Source organism: Eschrichtius robustus, chromosome 1 (genome assembly GCF_028021215.1).
Source record: "Eschrichtius robustus isolate mEscRob2 chromosome 1, mEscRob2.pri, whole genome shotgun sequence".
Lineage (NCBI taxonomy): Eukaryota > Metazoa > Chordata > Mammalia > Artiodactyla > Eschrichtiidae > Eschrichtius > Eschrichtius robustus.
The window spans coordinates 119,722,201-119,737,303 of NC_090824.1; the positions used below are offsets into that span (position 1 = coordinate 119,722,201).

At 37.9% G+C, this 15,103-nt stretch overlaps 1 protein-coding gene across 3 annotated transcripts in view; it reads right to left on the reverse strand.

Annotated features, from left to right (window-relative positions):
* The window catches only part of ALDH1A2 (aldehyde dehydrogenase 1 family member A2), a 95,644-nt gene that overhangs the window by 34,080 nt on the left and 46,461 nt on the right, over positions 1-15,103 (reverse strand). For all 3 annotated transcript variants that reach the window (XM_068552431.1, XM_068552447.1, XM_068552439.1), the window contains 3 exons: positions 8,139-8,200; positions 6,023-6,151; positions 5,783-5,896 (listed from right to left, as the gene is read on the reverse strand). In XM_068552431.1, coding sequence (XP_068408532.1) covers positions 5,783-5,896; positions 6,023-6,151; positions 8,139-8,200 — 305 coding nt within the window. The remainder of the gene's footprint in view (positions 1-5,782; positions 5,897-6,022; positions 6,152-8,138; positions 8,201-15,103) is intronic.

Consider the following 15,103-nt stretch of genomic DNA (forward strand, 5'->3'; position numbering starts at 1 on the left):
TTAGATCCATCCCTTTTGGAACTCATAAACTCTCATACTTTGAAACAGTCATAGAATACCCAATGCACTTGGCTCCTGCCTCTTTTGACTCACTGATAAGAGAGATACTGCAATATTGCAAAGGCCTAACTGCTTCTATTAAAAATAACCATGTTTTGTTAGAGCAATCTTTTTTACAGTGTGCTCTTGGGAGACAAAGACGTTCAGCATCACACCTTGTACCCTGGAGATTTTATCTATTGGAAAAGACCTCCAGAAAGACTTTCTCCAACCTTGCTGGAAAGATCCCCTATCTGGTACTGCTAACCAACCCTTGTGCCACTGAACTCCAAGGAATAGACTTTTGGATTCATGTGATACACTAAAAGAAAGCACCAAACCCTGACTGGACCTGCACATCATCTGGGGACCTGAAAGTAAAAATTTCCTAGAATTGAAGCAGACACCACCTGATGAGATAGCTTTCTCAAGATAATCTGGACCAGTCCTGTTGGAAGTTTGCCTGCCAGACCTTTAATGATGACATAACACTTCAGAAGATCTCCTAGGTCTACAATTTTGATAACACATGGATTTTAAACAAAAAGTGCCTGAGAGTTCTCCCTCCTATCCCTCCTTGTTACTAGAATGTGACCTCAATAGGTTTTCAATCTGTGTACTTTCCCTCTGACATGGGAAACTACACCCAAGGTCCTTCCAGGCATTGAGAGACAAAAAGCTGCTGAAACCAGAAAACTGGACTCTTGATCAGCAATGCTTTCAGAGAAAGCTCTTGATCAAAAGGGGGAAATGTAAAAATTAATAAACAGAAACCTCAATTAAGATAGAGTTGGGAGACCAGAAAGGGGAGCTCTAACACCTATGACAACAGCAGAGCCTAAGAGGAAAAAGAAAGACTTTCTCTTCTTGCCTGGCAAGAGCTCATCCAATTAGAGGAGACTGTCACACCTCAGCCAATGAAAAGCCACTATACTTCAAACTGTCAATTTCTCCAATGGATTCTGTTTACTATAGCCCTCCAATTTCCTTTTCCCTTCTTTAAGAGTCCTCTCCTTGCTGTGGAAGGACTTGCATGTGGTTTGCCATGGTTGCAGACCCCAAATTGCAATTCTTTGCTGATTCTGAATAAACCCATTTTGGCTGTAGGAATAACTGGCAGTCTATTTGTCAAAAACTGTCACTGGACTTGCCCTCTCATGGTAAACTAGAAAGGTACATGAAATTGCTTTCTTTAAATGAGATATCGGGCAGTATGGGACTGTGATTCTAGAGATAAAAGAAACAAACAAGGGAAGATCTTTCTGCCAAAGGACTTTCTAGATTGCAGCATGGGATGGGGAGACCAAAGTAGAACACGGTGGTCTCACTGAATTGATGAAATAGATCAGAGTTTAGAGAGAATAAGGTGGTTAAAATGTGAGGGGCTTAGTACCAGAGGGAGACAATGCAGTCAAGAAACCTTATGGGGGTCCCATCAAGTCTTTGGCTGAAGGCTAAACTGGGTATACATATGGTGAAACTCCACAAGAATGGATAAAGAACAAAGACCAGGTAATTTGTATGCTGAATAATCCCCAGAGCTCATACAGAGTTGGGGACGTTTGAGTCCTGACTAGCCAGAGTGGAAAGACCTAGTTGAACACTGAGAACATTCAGTAGAAACTCCAGAAGGATCCCAACTTAGTAATCTTAATAAAGTTTAGTATCTTAGTAAAAGATAAGCTAGTACTTAACAAAGCTTAAAATTAAGTGTCAAAAGGGTCAAGCTGTACTGCAAGTGACTTAACCACTTTACAGAAGAAAGTCCAGCACTCTTTAAAGAAAGAAAACAAAATCCACATGTTCAATAAGGTAATGGTCACAATGTTCAGCATCCTTTCAAAAATTAACAGACGTGAAAAAAGCATATATATTTGAAAAATAACTGCCAAAGTTTTCCAAATTTGATGAAAATACAAACTCACAGATCCAAGAATTTCCAATGAACCTCAAATGGGAAGAAAAACAAAGAAAACTACACAGAAGCACATCATAATCAAATTGTTGAAAATCAGTAAAAAGAAAACATTTTTAAAGCCCCCAGAGAAAAAAATTATATACAGTAAAACAAAGATAAGAATGACTGCGAACTTCTTATCAGAAACAGAGCAAGTCATAAAAAAACAGAATGACATCTTTCAAGTGTTGAAAATAAAATAAAATAAAATAAAAACTGTTGAATCAGAATCTTATATTCAGGAAAAAGTCATAAAAAATGAAAACAAAATAAAGACATTTTCAGACAAACAGAAGCTGAGAGAATTTTTCACTAACAGACCGGCACTATAAGAAATGTTAAAGAAAGATCTTTATATAGAAGGAAAATGATATCAGAAAGAAACATGGACCAAAAAAAACAAAAAACAAAAAAAAAGAAGAGGGTCAGAAAAGGCAAGTATGTGAGTAAAATGTAAAATAATTTTGTTTTCTCATTTAAAAAATTTTTTGAAAAGATAGTTGAATTTTTAAAACAAAAAGTGTAGCAATGTACTATGGGCTATATAACATACATCAATAGTGAATTATAGAACAACAGTAGCATGAAGGATGGGATGAGAAATAGAAGAATTCTGTTGTACTGTTATTACATTACGTATGAAGTAACATAATACTTTTAAATAATAGACTGTGATTAAGATGCATGTTGTAATTACTAAAGCAAGCACTTTAAAAAGAGGCTTAGCTGGGGCATCCCTGGTGGCGCAGCGGTTGGGAATCCACCTGCCAATGCAGGGGACACGGGTTCGAGCCCTGGTTCGGGGAAATCCCACATGCCGCGGAGCAACTAAGCCTGTGAGCCACAACTACTGAGCCTGCGCTCTAGAGCCCACGAGCCACAACTACTGAGCCCATGCGCCACAACTACTGAGCCTGTGCTCTGGAGCCTGTGAGCCACAACTACTGAGCCCGCGTGCCACAACTACTGAGGCCCACATGCCTAGAGCCTGTGCTCCGCAACAAGAGAAGCCACCACAATCAGAAGCCTGTGCATCACAACAAAGAGTGGCACCCGCTCACTGCAACTAGAGAAAAGCCTGCACACAGCAACGAAGACACAACACAGCCAAAAATAGAAATAAATAAAATAAATAAATTTATATTAAAAAAAAAGAGGCTTAGCTAATAATCCAAAATAAAAGATAAAATGGAGTACTATATTCATCCAAAATAAGGCAGAAAAAGAGGAGAAAGAGAACAAAAAGCAAATGGGACAAGTAGAAAATAAAATCAAAATGGGAGATTCAAACCCAATCATATCAATAATTCATTAAATACTGAACAACAACCCCCTCACCAAAAAAAAAAAAAGCAGGCACAGGAGAGTACATATTGTATCAGTCCATTTATATGAACTAATAGAATAAGAAAAATTAATAAAAAGGGTCACTGGTTGCCTGGGGCCAAGGGTATGACAAATCTTTTTAGGGTATGGAAATATTCTGTATCTTAATTTGGGTGATGGTTACATGACTGTGTACATTTGGTACTTAAATGGGTGCATTTTATTGTGTGTAAATTATACTTCAATAAAGTCTTTTTAAAAGTTTAAAAAACTTTTAAAATGGCAAAACAGAGATTTAAACCCAGGCAGCTTGGAAACAAGCACTTATGTTCTTATTGATTCACTATGTCACTTCTTGTCTGACCTGAAAGATTAAGTCATCATTTCAATATAACTTTCCAATACACGGTACTGTGACTTAAAAAAAAAGTGCTCAGTTTTTAAACTGAAATATCCTTGGAACAAAAAGTTAAATCCCCAGAAATTAATTTATCAAGAAAGCCTAACATGTGAATGATGATATCAGTGATGAACATTATAGGACAAATAAATGAAGAGATTTATATTATGTTCCTAGATGAGAAGTCAATCTTCTAGAGAGAGCACTTATCCCTCAATTTAACATAGACAGGTAATATGACACCAGTCAAAATTCCAATGAGAGTTTTGTAGAGGAAGGTAAGATACTTGGAAAACTAATTTGATATTTTATCTGAAAGAATGGGAAAGGATAGCCAAAAGGTTTTGAAAAACCAAATAAGAGGGCATCTTGCCTACCATATTACAACACATCTTTTAAAACCTAATAATTAAAGCAACCTGGTACTAGTGAAAATACTGAGGAGTGATGTTACAAAGATGGCAACGCAGGTTGTTCCAGACTTTGCTTCCCTTCACGAGAAGCATAACTAACAACTATTAAAAAAAACAAGACGTCACTGAGAGAATCCTAGAACACAAGGTTAAGCCTGAAGCACTCCCCTGCACCATAGAGACCCAGACAGACTCCATTAGAAGGGTTATGAAAAGCGGCCTACACTGTGACCGCATTGCCCCTCCCCCAGGCCATTGCAGCACCATGTGGAGAGATCTCTCCTGACCCTCTGTTTCCTCCAGTGGGAAAAGAGAAGCCAGAATTGTGAGTTAGTTTGTGGGAGCCACTACTCTGATCTCGTACCACAGGGATTGCAGGGGACTCTGCGGAGCTCAAGCACTGGGAATGTGACTGTGACAGTGAAGCGGGTAGGGGCTTGCAGCACACAAATCTTGGCAGACTGAATTCCTACCTGCGGTGACCAAGCAGTAATCCCAACCAGTGGCTTTGCCCATCTGCAGAACCAAACTGGGGGCATACTCTGATCAGGGAACACAGAGGGTTGCAGATCTGCCTGATTCAGCTACTCAAGTAAGGACTTTTGCTAGTAGCCCTAGAGCCCTGCCCAGACAAGGAGCTGAATCACGGCACCACCCACTGTAGACTGTCTTCCGGCCCCATGTGACCAGAAGGGCTGATAACTCCTGAAAGCTGTGTGGCTCAGTAGTGCTTGAGCCAAGAGGCAGGCAAGCAGAGCTGACTGCCCCCAGAGCAAAGCCAGTACAGGACATGGAGTGCTGGCCTGTAGCCTTGTTCAGCTTATACATTACCTAAGGCTACTTCGTGCTACAGCGGCAGAGTTAAATTGTTGCAGCAGAGACCATATTGACGGCAAAGTCTACAATATTTGCCATCTGGCCTTTTACAGAAAAAGTTTGCTGACCTCTACTCTGTATCACCCCTTATGGCTCATGGCCATAGTAAGCTGCAAACTGCATCTACAGGATTTGGTGATATATTAAGACCAGAGATTAATTTAGATCTCTAGTTCTTTTTATTTTCTTTTTAAGATTTTTTTGACGTGGACCATTTTTAAAGTCTTTATTGAATTTGTTACAACTCTGCTTCTATTTTATGTCCGCGAGGCATGTGGGATCTCAGCTCCCCGACCAGGGATCAAACCCGCACCCCCTGCGTTGGAAGGCGAAGTCTTAACCACTGGACCGCCAGGGAAGTCCCTAGATCTCCAGTTCTTACCTTTTGATCTTGATTTAAGAAAGCATTCAGAATCCCAGCTTCTGGGACACTTTTGTGGGACAGTCTGTTAGTTTGTTTGTTTTTGCCTCTGATATGTGTTCCTTTTATTTCAAAATATAATAATAGGGTTTTGTTTGTTTTTCTGGGACTGGTCTCACACAAATGGCATACAAAAAAACCTCAGAGATCTGTGGCATCAAATAGTCAATGTACACCTTTACTTTGACATTCCTCAGTCTTCTAGCTATGATACCAATGCTGCTCGTTGAGACCTTGGGTATTCACTGCTCTTTAGGTGTTCAGCCTATGGGTAACATTTTCAATTTTCTCTTAAACCCTCTACTCATTTGCAGAACTGTTCTTCAAGCTATGGTTTCTCAGGCACCTACCTCAGTAGACCCTGTGAACGCAATCTTGTCTATGCCAACGTGAGAAGCTATTGCTGCCCCGGCCGTTGGCCCGTATCCTGGCAAAATATTGATGACTCCCGGTGGAAAGCCAGCCTAACAAAACAGAATTGGAGGAAACGTGGCTTGTGAAAGCTGATGAAGCACGTTAAATCGGATATGCTCCAGTGGGCCCCAACTGTAAGGAGAGTGGGAGCCACTCCTGAAGTCAGTTTCTCTTACCTCCTTGATGAGGGCTCCCATGTAGAGCGCGCTGAGTGGTGTTTGTTCTGCTGGTTTAATAACTACTGTATTGCCACAGCACAGAGCTGGAGCAATTTTCCAGGCAAACATCAGCAGGGGGAAGTTCCACTGAAAGGCAAAAACTCAAGGTTGATAGATGAAAAATATTCCTCCATTACTTTGTTTTCAAGCTGTGACTTCTCAGATGTCTCAGACTAGTCCTCAACATAAATCTTGTCCCACCAGAGTATAGATGTTTGGATTTTTTAATTACGTCATTAAGAACAGAATAGGATTGACCGTGAAAATCTCTCCTTTTCTCTCTGGTCAGCAAATTACTATTTCCAGCTACCCACAAAAAGAAATCCCATGGTAAAAAGGGAGTCTTTGTTTTGTTTTGGTTTTTCATTGTTGTTACTTTATATGTTTTTAAAATTAGCCTTTGGTTCCAGTAAGTTCTTGTGTATGAAAACTTTTCCTTGCATTTGTGATTTTTATACCAGGATTTCAGAATGGTATGAAAGCTTTTCAGTGTGGAAGAACTAGAAGTCAGTGTATATTTCCAGGCAGCACCGTTTTCTTTACCTACATGTATTGTCACAAAACAAATGATTACAAAAAATAAAGTGCATCTACTGATGAGTATGCAAAAGTTTTAGTTTGTCTCCTTGACACTGCAAAAAAAGCTAATGGAGACTAAAAAATATATGTGAGTATCTGAGTCTGCAGCCTAAAATGGTTTAAACTGATTTTAAAAGGATATTAAGCTTGTATTGTTATACGTGCAGGCATGAGCCTCAGTACTATCAGGTGTCGTTGATAATTTCATTAAGAAAGAAAACAAAAATCCTGGTCCCCTGGCTTCAGCCCCTGACCACAATGTGTTTCTGCCTGAAGCATCTCAGCTGCCATCCTTGAAAGATTCTCACTGGCCCTGGCAAGCTTGCAAAAATATACAAGTGTCTTGCCTTCACCAAACACCCAATTTCTTTTCCCCTTAGTTGTTTATAAACTTGGGAGTACACAGTGATGTTTTAATTCCATCTACAGTATATAAATCTTGGAGTGCAGTAATTGAGCCGAGCTGGCTGACAAGCGGCTCTTGCCCTGTCAGTGAAAGCTGCAGCTCCAAGAGTCTGGGGACGGGCAGGAAAAGCAGGTTTGAGTTCCTGCAATTAAGGTGACAGACCTCAACCCTGCTCTGAGCTGAGTAGGATTTCCCTGGGTGGTTTAGGAGCAGAAGAACTTAAACCAAATCTCTTATCTTCTCTTTTCATTCTCTAATAAATCTCACAGTAACCTAGAGCTTATGGACCACTAAAATAATATATTAATACTTCTCAAAAATCTTTGGTTCCCAAAGCCAAAGATTATCTTGAATTATTCTCCTATATTTTGAGAAGAGAAAACTTCTTGTCTATACTGTAAGAATTTAAATTGAGCCTTCCCTGAAATCCTTGCCAGAACGATTAGCTAGAATCTTCTGTTGGCAGATTTGATGATGTTTTGTATAGTGCCAAGGCTGTGTATGAGACAGAGAGAAAAAAAAATGTTTAATGTTCCAATCCAAACACTAAGCACTACATCTATTTCCCTGTACAAGACACACAACAGCCCGGCATGGTTTCAATTATGAGTGTGACGTTAATTGTACTGCTGTGTCTTCTGTAGAGTCTTCTATCTAGATTCTTGTGAAAAGAAACAGTGGGAAAGAATGGGATTAAAAGACCATATAAAACAATATGCCTGGAAAAATGGTGAGTCACAGTTCTAAAAAATAAACAAGCAAATATAACAAAGTATTAATTTTCCATAAGCAGAATGGACATCCATAACCAAGGGCAGGTTATTAATACACTGGACTTTGCTTTGCTTATTTTAATCATGAGAATTCCATGACTTGAGAACTCAACTCCTGGTAACGAAGCTGAAACCCTATTAACCTGTTCAAATAAGCATTTGCAGGGAGGCTGTTAAAGATATGTCAACAACATGAACTCAGGTTTTTTTTCCCCCAGTAATGGAAAACACACATTGCTGAGGTCCATGTTTTATGTATCTTTAAGAGAACTGGTTCAAATGAAAATAAATACGAGGCGTGAGGAGATACACTCACTGGGATGATCTGTCCACACACTCCAATAGGTTCATGTCTTGTAAAGGTAAAATAGTCTCCATCTGAAAGAAACGAGCACCGTCACTACCACAGAGTTCAGACTAGAAGAAAAACTGCAGAGGGAGAACTTGGGTGGCAGCAAAAAGCAGAAATAAAGTTGAGAAAACTTTTTGTCCATGGTTCCTACTCAACTGTGTATGAAAGCTGGTAGAAGAGCTGTCACTTGGCAAAGGGTTTCTCCAGATACGGTCCCCAGACACCCGAACAGAGCACTGGTAAGAGGCCCTCAAAGGCAAAATAAAAGACAAGTTTATGACACTAGATGCAGTCCTGGGGGTGGAGGGTGGGGCAGGGAGGGGGGCAGGCGGGCCAGGGAACTGGAAAATAGTAATATTATATTAAATATTAAAATGATATTTATATATAGAACAGTTGAGTTAAAAACTGAGGTACCTCAAAATTTTAAATAGCTTTCTGAAAGTACTAAAAAAAAAGAAACTAAGTAAAATGCTATTGGGTAAATTTAAAATGCTAGGCAACTGGAAAAGGTGAGGTGTAAAAGTAAGATCTATTTCATAACTCAATCCTGGTGTCCAAATGCACTTCCAGGCACTGGGGGAACCCAGGCATGTCTAGGCCTATTTCAAGAAGGCAAAAGTTCACTTCAAAGAAGATTACATCAATAACCCAAAGCCTCCACCCTCACATCAGCCATGGAAATGAGGACAATTTAATAATCTTGTTTTCCCTATAGGAGCAATGGGAAATTGGAATAAATACCCAGAAAATCTAAATCAAATTCTTCTTTAGGAAAGTACCATTATGTTTATCTGAATTATTTTAAGTGGCTAATTGAGATAACCAAAGAATGGCTTCTTTTTTTTTAGCATGAAGCTTTTCATTTCTGGTATTGGGTCTTTGTTTTTCCCTCAGTTGCCAACGCTTTGGCTGCTTCACTGATACTTGTTTTCTCTCTCAAAAGCCATTCACTAGGGAAAGTGAAGACCCTCAGTTAATACTCAGGAAGAGCATTACTATTAGGGATGGGAATGAAAGTGGGGACAGGAGGAGATGCTAATTCTTCCTAGAATTAACAGCTATCTGTTGCTGGTACATCTTTTCAAAGAACTTTTTCTTCCCACATACATTAGCATCCTTTTATCCCCTCTCTTTTTAAAAAAAAAATACAAATGGGGTCATATTATTCACAGTCTTCTATACTTTGGTTTTTTCCACTTTTTTCATATAAATCTAACACATTTTTTAAGCTGCTGAATGTTATTCCACTGGCTCAATAAATAATGGTACCACTGTAAACTGTCCTGAAGGACGACAGAGATTGCTTTCAGTTCAAGCTATTATAAATAATGCTGTAACACTATCATTTTATATATCTCTGTATATCTGTGAAATTTCATGGTCAGAGTGTACATGCATTCACATTTTGATCAATATTGCCAAATCACTCTTCAGAAAAATTACACAATTCATAATTCCAAAACAACATGTTTTTTTCCCTACCCTTTAACACTGGGGTTTTTCAAACATTTTAATTTTGGTCAACCTGATAGGTAAGAAAATGACAACCTGTTTTGATTTGTGTTTGATGATATATGGAGTGAATATTTTTTCATGTTTAATGGTCATTTAAAATTTTTTTCTTCAGGTTTATATCCTTTCTCATTTTTCTACTAGGTTATTCTTTTTTAATCATTTAGAAAACTCTGTGTATATTAAGAAAATTAGGCCTTTGTCATGTGTATATGCAAAGTTTTCCCCTAGTCTGCTACTTGTCTCCTAATTTTGTTTCATGTATATTACTTTAAATGGAAGAATTTAGGAAGTAGGTAAGCTCAGCAACTGTAGGAAGGAAATTATTTTAGAATGTATCTCCACTACAACAAAAAAAAATAGCCAAAATGTGGAAACTGTCCACAGGATGATAAGAAGAAGTCTGAGTAATATTTTAAAAATCAAGTTAACTATCTCAGCTTTGTGTGCAGACAATTCAAGAACTTTCATAGATATCTTTTTTTACAATAGTGCAAGTTACCACCATTCTTCAATTTATAAATCTCTGAAAAAGTTTTTTTCTATTAATACGTTTTAATGTTTCACATTTTTTTCCCAGAAGATATAAATGCAATATTAGGCTCCTCTTCCTGGGAAGGTTTTTCACGGGGAGCAAAAACACTGATCAATAGGCTAGAGAATTTCATTTGCAAGGAAATCCTTCTCAAGTAAACTCTGTAATCTGGCTAAGGTGATGGATTCGGGTATTAATCAAAGACCATAGAAAGAGAGTGTAATGTCAAGATGGAGTACAAATGGCCTGAGAAAAAAATGGGAATATGAACTGAAGAACCACACAGGTGTTTATTTTAGCAGCACTAGAATGGTTCAGACAGAATTCACAGGGCACTTGCACAAGCACAGCATGGTAATTCATAAAGCGTTTCCCCCCTCAACATTCTAAATGCTGAAGAATTTAGTTGTATTACTTATATAATTTTGAAAGTTACTGAAGAAATGAAAGAGAAGAAAAAATGTAGGAGAATCTTAAAAAGCTGACCTCATAAGGAATTGAACTCGACTCCATAATTGATCCCAAGAGAAACTTGAGTTATGGGGAATGAAAACTTTCTTGGATAAACTGTTCACAGATTTGACAATGGCTGGCGCAATGAAAGAAATCGAAGAATCTTCCATCTAAGTTCCTCTAAGCAGTAGATAAATAAAGGGTGTTTTGGTGCTTGAGCTCTTCCCAAAACACTGCTGAGTGAAAGAGATAAAGAAAGGGTCCCAGACCTTGCGCTCAGTCCGCATTCTCATCTGGTTAGTGGAAGAGGATTCTGAACACCCCTAGTCTGAACAGGGTGCCCAGCACACACGAGAACTATACCTCCTACGTGCACCCTTGGCCAGGGCTGGAGGCACCTCAGAGGTCCCACACAGCTACTATGACCCTGCTCTGGATCTCACCAAGCTTCTAGGCTAAGGTTACCCAAAGGCCAATCGCTCAAGAGCCACCTTCTTAATTTTTGCCATGTTCAAGTATCACTTACCCTATTACTTATAATTTCTTAAATTAACTCATCTTTTAAAAGCTATTTGTCAGCTATTTGTTAGCCTCACCTTAAGGAAAATCTATGAAATAACAGATTTCATGAGCTAGCAATATTTTCTTCTAATATTCTTCAAACCTAATAATTAAAATAAAACATGCTTACTGCATTCCTGTAAAGAATCATCTTTAATTTTTATTTTTTATTGAAGTATAGTTGATTTATGTTTCATGTATACAGCAAAGTGATTTGGTCATAAATATATATATATTCTTTTTGAGATTCTGTCCCATTATAGGTTATTACAAGATATTGAATATAGTTCCCTGTGCTATACAGTAGATCCTTGTTGTTTGTCTATTTTATATATAGTAGTCTGTATCTGTTAATCCCAAATTCCAAATTTATCCCTCCCCCCCCTTTCCCCTTTGGTATGTTTTCTACGTCTGTGTTTTCTATGTCTGTGACTCTATTTCTGCTTTGTAAATAACTTCATTTGTATCATTTTTTTAAGATTCTACATATAAGTGATATCATATGATATTTGCTTTTCTCTGTCTGATTTACTTCACTTAGTATGATAATCTCTAGGCCCATCCACGTTGGTGCAAATGGCATTCTTTCTTTCTTTATATGGCTGAGTAGTATTCCATTGTGTATATACACACATACACACACGTGTGTATGTGTGTATATATATGTGTGTGTGTGCGTGTGTGTATACATATATATATCACATCTTCTTTATCCATTCAACTGTCGATGGACATTTAGATTGCCTCCACATCTTGGCTATTGTGAATAGTGCTGCTATGAACACTGGGTGCATGATTCTTTTTGAGACAGAGTTTCCTCCGGACCTATGCCCAGTAGTAGGATTGCTGGATCATATGATAGCTCTATTTTTAGTTTGTTGAGGAACCTCCATACTGTTCTCCATAGTGGCTGTATCAATTTACATTCCCACCAACAGTGCAAGAGGGTTCCCTTTTCTCCACACCCTCTCCAGCATTTATTGTTTGTAGACTTTTTGATGATGGCCATTCTGACCGGGGTGAGGTGATACCTCATTGTGGTTCTGATTTTCATTTCTATAGAATCATCTTGCAGGTTACCGGTGCCACATGGTATGCCATATTGTGCTTCTCAAATTTAAATGTGTACACAAAGCACCTAGAGTTCTTGTTAAAATGCAGATTATGAATCTGTAAATCTAGGGTGGGACCTAAGAGTCGGCATTTCTATATAAGCTCCCAGATTATGCCAACGCTTCTGATCCACAGACCACACTCCAAGTAGTGAGGTTCAGAGGAACCAAGCAGGTAAAGGGTAGTCCATGTGTATTATGATGACCTACAGCTGCTGACTTCATTTCTATTTACTTTTTGCCTCTCTGATAACTACTAATTTGCCTGAAAGGAGTTTGAAGTGTAGGAGAATCTAAACAATGTTTTTAACACTTTTAAAATAGGAAGATAAGAACAAAAACATATATACTTCTACAGAACCTTCCAAAATATTTTTACATGCTTGCCTCATTTCATGCTCAAAACAACACTATGGAAAAATTAGGGAAAGTATTATTATTAGAAATTTACAATTAGAGAAAATATGGCACAGAGAGGTTAAGTCTAAAGTGATATCACTGGTTAAGTTGTGGCTCCTGCACTTGAATCTGCATCATCAGACTTCAAATTCACTTCCCTTAGAAACATATTAAAGGCTCTTTTGTGAAAAAGGTGTTGGATTTAGGTGGCTATCACAAAGCATAGAATCAGAGTGTAACGTCAAGGAGTGCAAATGGGGGGAAAAAGACAACCCTTTTACGAAGGGTGAAGATGATTCTTTGAGGATGTGGTGTGTGGACAGAGAACTCGCATAGACTCCTGTATCTTAAGTTATAAAGGGAACGCTACAGAGCAACAGTCCTCTCCTCAGGTGGGGGAGCCCAAGGCTGAGCACCTCTCTGCATCTGGGGTGAGTCGACTCCAAGAGGGTGCGGAGTGTTACTTCTCCCTCTCTCTCTTCTATACCTAAGATGATGTATAATGAGTACTGCTCTCTGCCTAGAAGAAAAATTGCAGCCCATTTTCCCATCTTTGACATTAATAATGATCTCTAAATATGGCAAGATGATTAAAAAGATTGTCCCCATCATTTCTCTAGCTTTGTGCTATAAAGCACATCAGCCTGACATAGAAAAAATCTCCATCCAAACTCCGATACTCCATTTTAGGCTATGATGATCTTAGGTCTTCTTACCAAATATGAGGCATTACAGAGAGAGTTCAGATTCAGCAAGAAAGGATTGCATGTGATGAAAATACCAAATAAATGTTCTGAATATCACATTCTGAGGCAACAAGTTAGCATACAACTATGGTGGAGAAAACTAAAGAAGCGATGAGACATCAAAACAGAGATACTAATTCACGTGTTTAGAACTTTTTATCTGTCAGCCTCTTTTCCATTTCACTCAAGTAAAAAATACTGTTCTTAAAAGGAGTTTATTTTAAGACACATCCAGAGACAACTTCTCTTACGTGTTTTCATACCTGAATGTTATACACCTTTATGAAGAATATAAAAATCTTACAATTAAAAACTCTATTTTACCATGAATTTGGTTGAACTATGGACCAAACTTTACTGAGTATGTATAGATTGAGCCATTTCTAGAATTAAACTAAGAAGAGTCTTTGTCTCTAGAGATGAGTAATAAAAAAACCTCTTCCACATTTGTGAATGTTGAGGCACTCTTCTATGTTCTTTCATGGGGGCTCATCAAATTACACAAGCAATATAACAATTACTTAGTTATTTAGAACAATTTAAATATTTGGATTATTCCTTCAGGGTAAACATTACTTCTTAAAGCAGAGTTTATAGTTGTTTGAAAAAAAATTTTGACAGAATTATTATTCTCATAAGGATATCTAGCATTGACACAATCTACACATAAACTAGACAGAGTATGATTAGGTAATACCTATGGTCAATGAAATCAGAAGAATCTGCAATGTGCCAGAAATTGAGAAGAAATTTATCAAATATGGACCCCAAGAAATGGCTCCCAGGAATGCAAGGATTCTTCAATATACGTAAATCAGTCAATGTGATACACCATATTAACAAATTGAAGGATACCATATGATCATCTCAATAGATGCAGAAAAAGCTGTCAACAAAATTCAACACCCATTTATGATAAAAACTCTCCAGAAAGTAGCCATAGAGGGAACTTACCTCAACATAATAAAGGCCATATATGACAAACCCACAGCCAGCATCATTCGCAGTGGTGAAACACTGAAACCATTTCCACTAAGATCAGGAACAAGACAAGATTGTCCACTCTCACCATTATTATTCAACATAGTTTTGGATGTTTTAGCCACAGCAATCAGAGAAGAAAAAGAAATAAAAGGAATCCAAATCGGAAAAGAAGAAGTAAAGCTGTCACTGTTTGCAGATGACATGATAATATACATAGAGAATCCTAAAGATGCTACCAGAAAACTACTAGAGCTAATCAATGAATTTGGTAAAGTTGCAGGATAAAAAATTAATGCACAGAAATCTCTTGCATTCCTATACACTAATGATGAAAAATCTGAAAGAGAAATTAAGGAAACACTCCCATTTACCACTGCAACAAAAAGAATAAAATACCTAGGACTAAATCTACCTAAGGAGACAAAAGACCTGTATGTAGAAAACTATAAGACACTGATGAAAGAAATTAAAGATGATACCAACAAATGGAGAGACATACCATGTTCTTGGATTGAAAGAATCAACATTGTGAAAATGACTATACTACCCAAAGCAATCTACAGATTCATTGCAATCCCTATCAAACTACCAATGGCATTTTTCACAGAACTAGAACAAAAAATT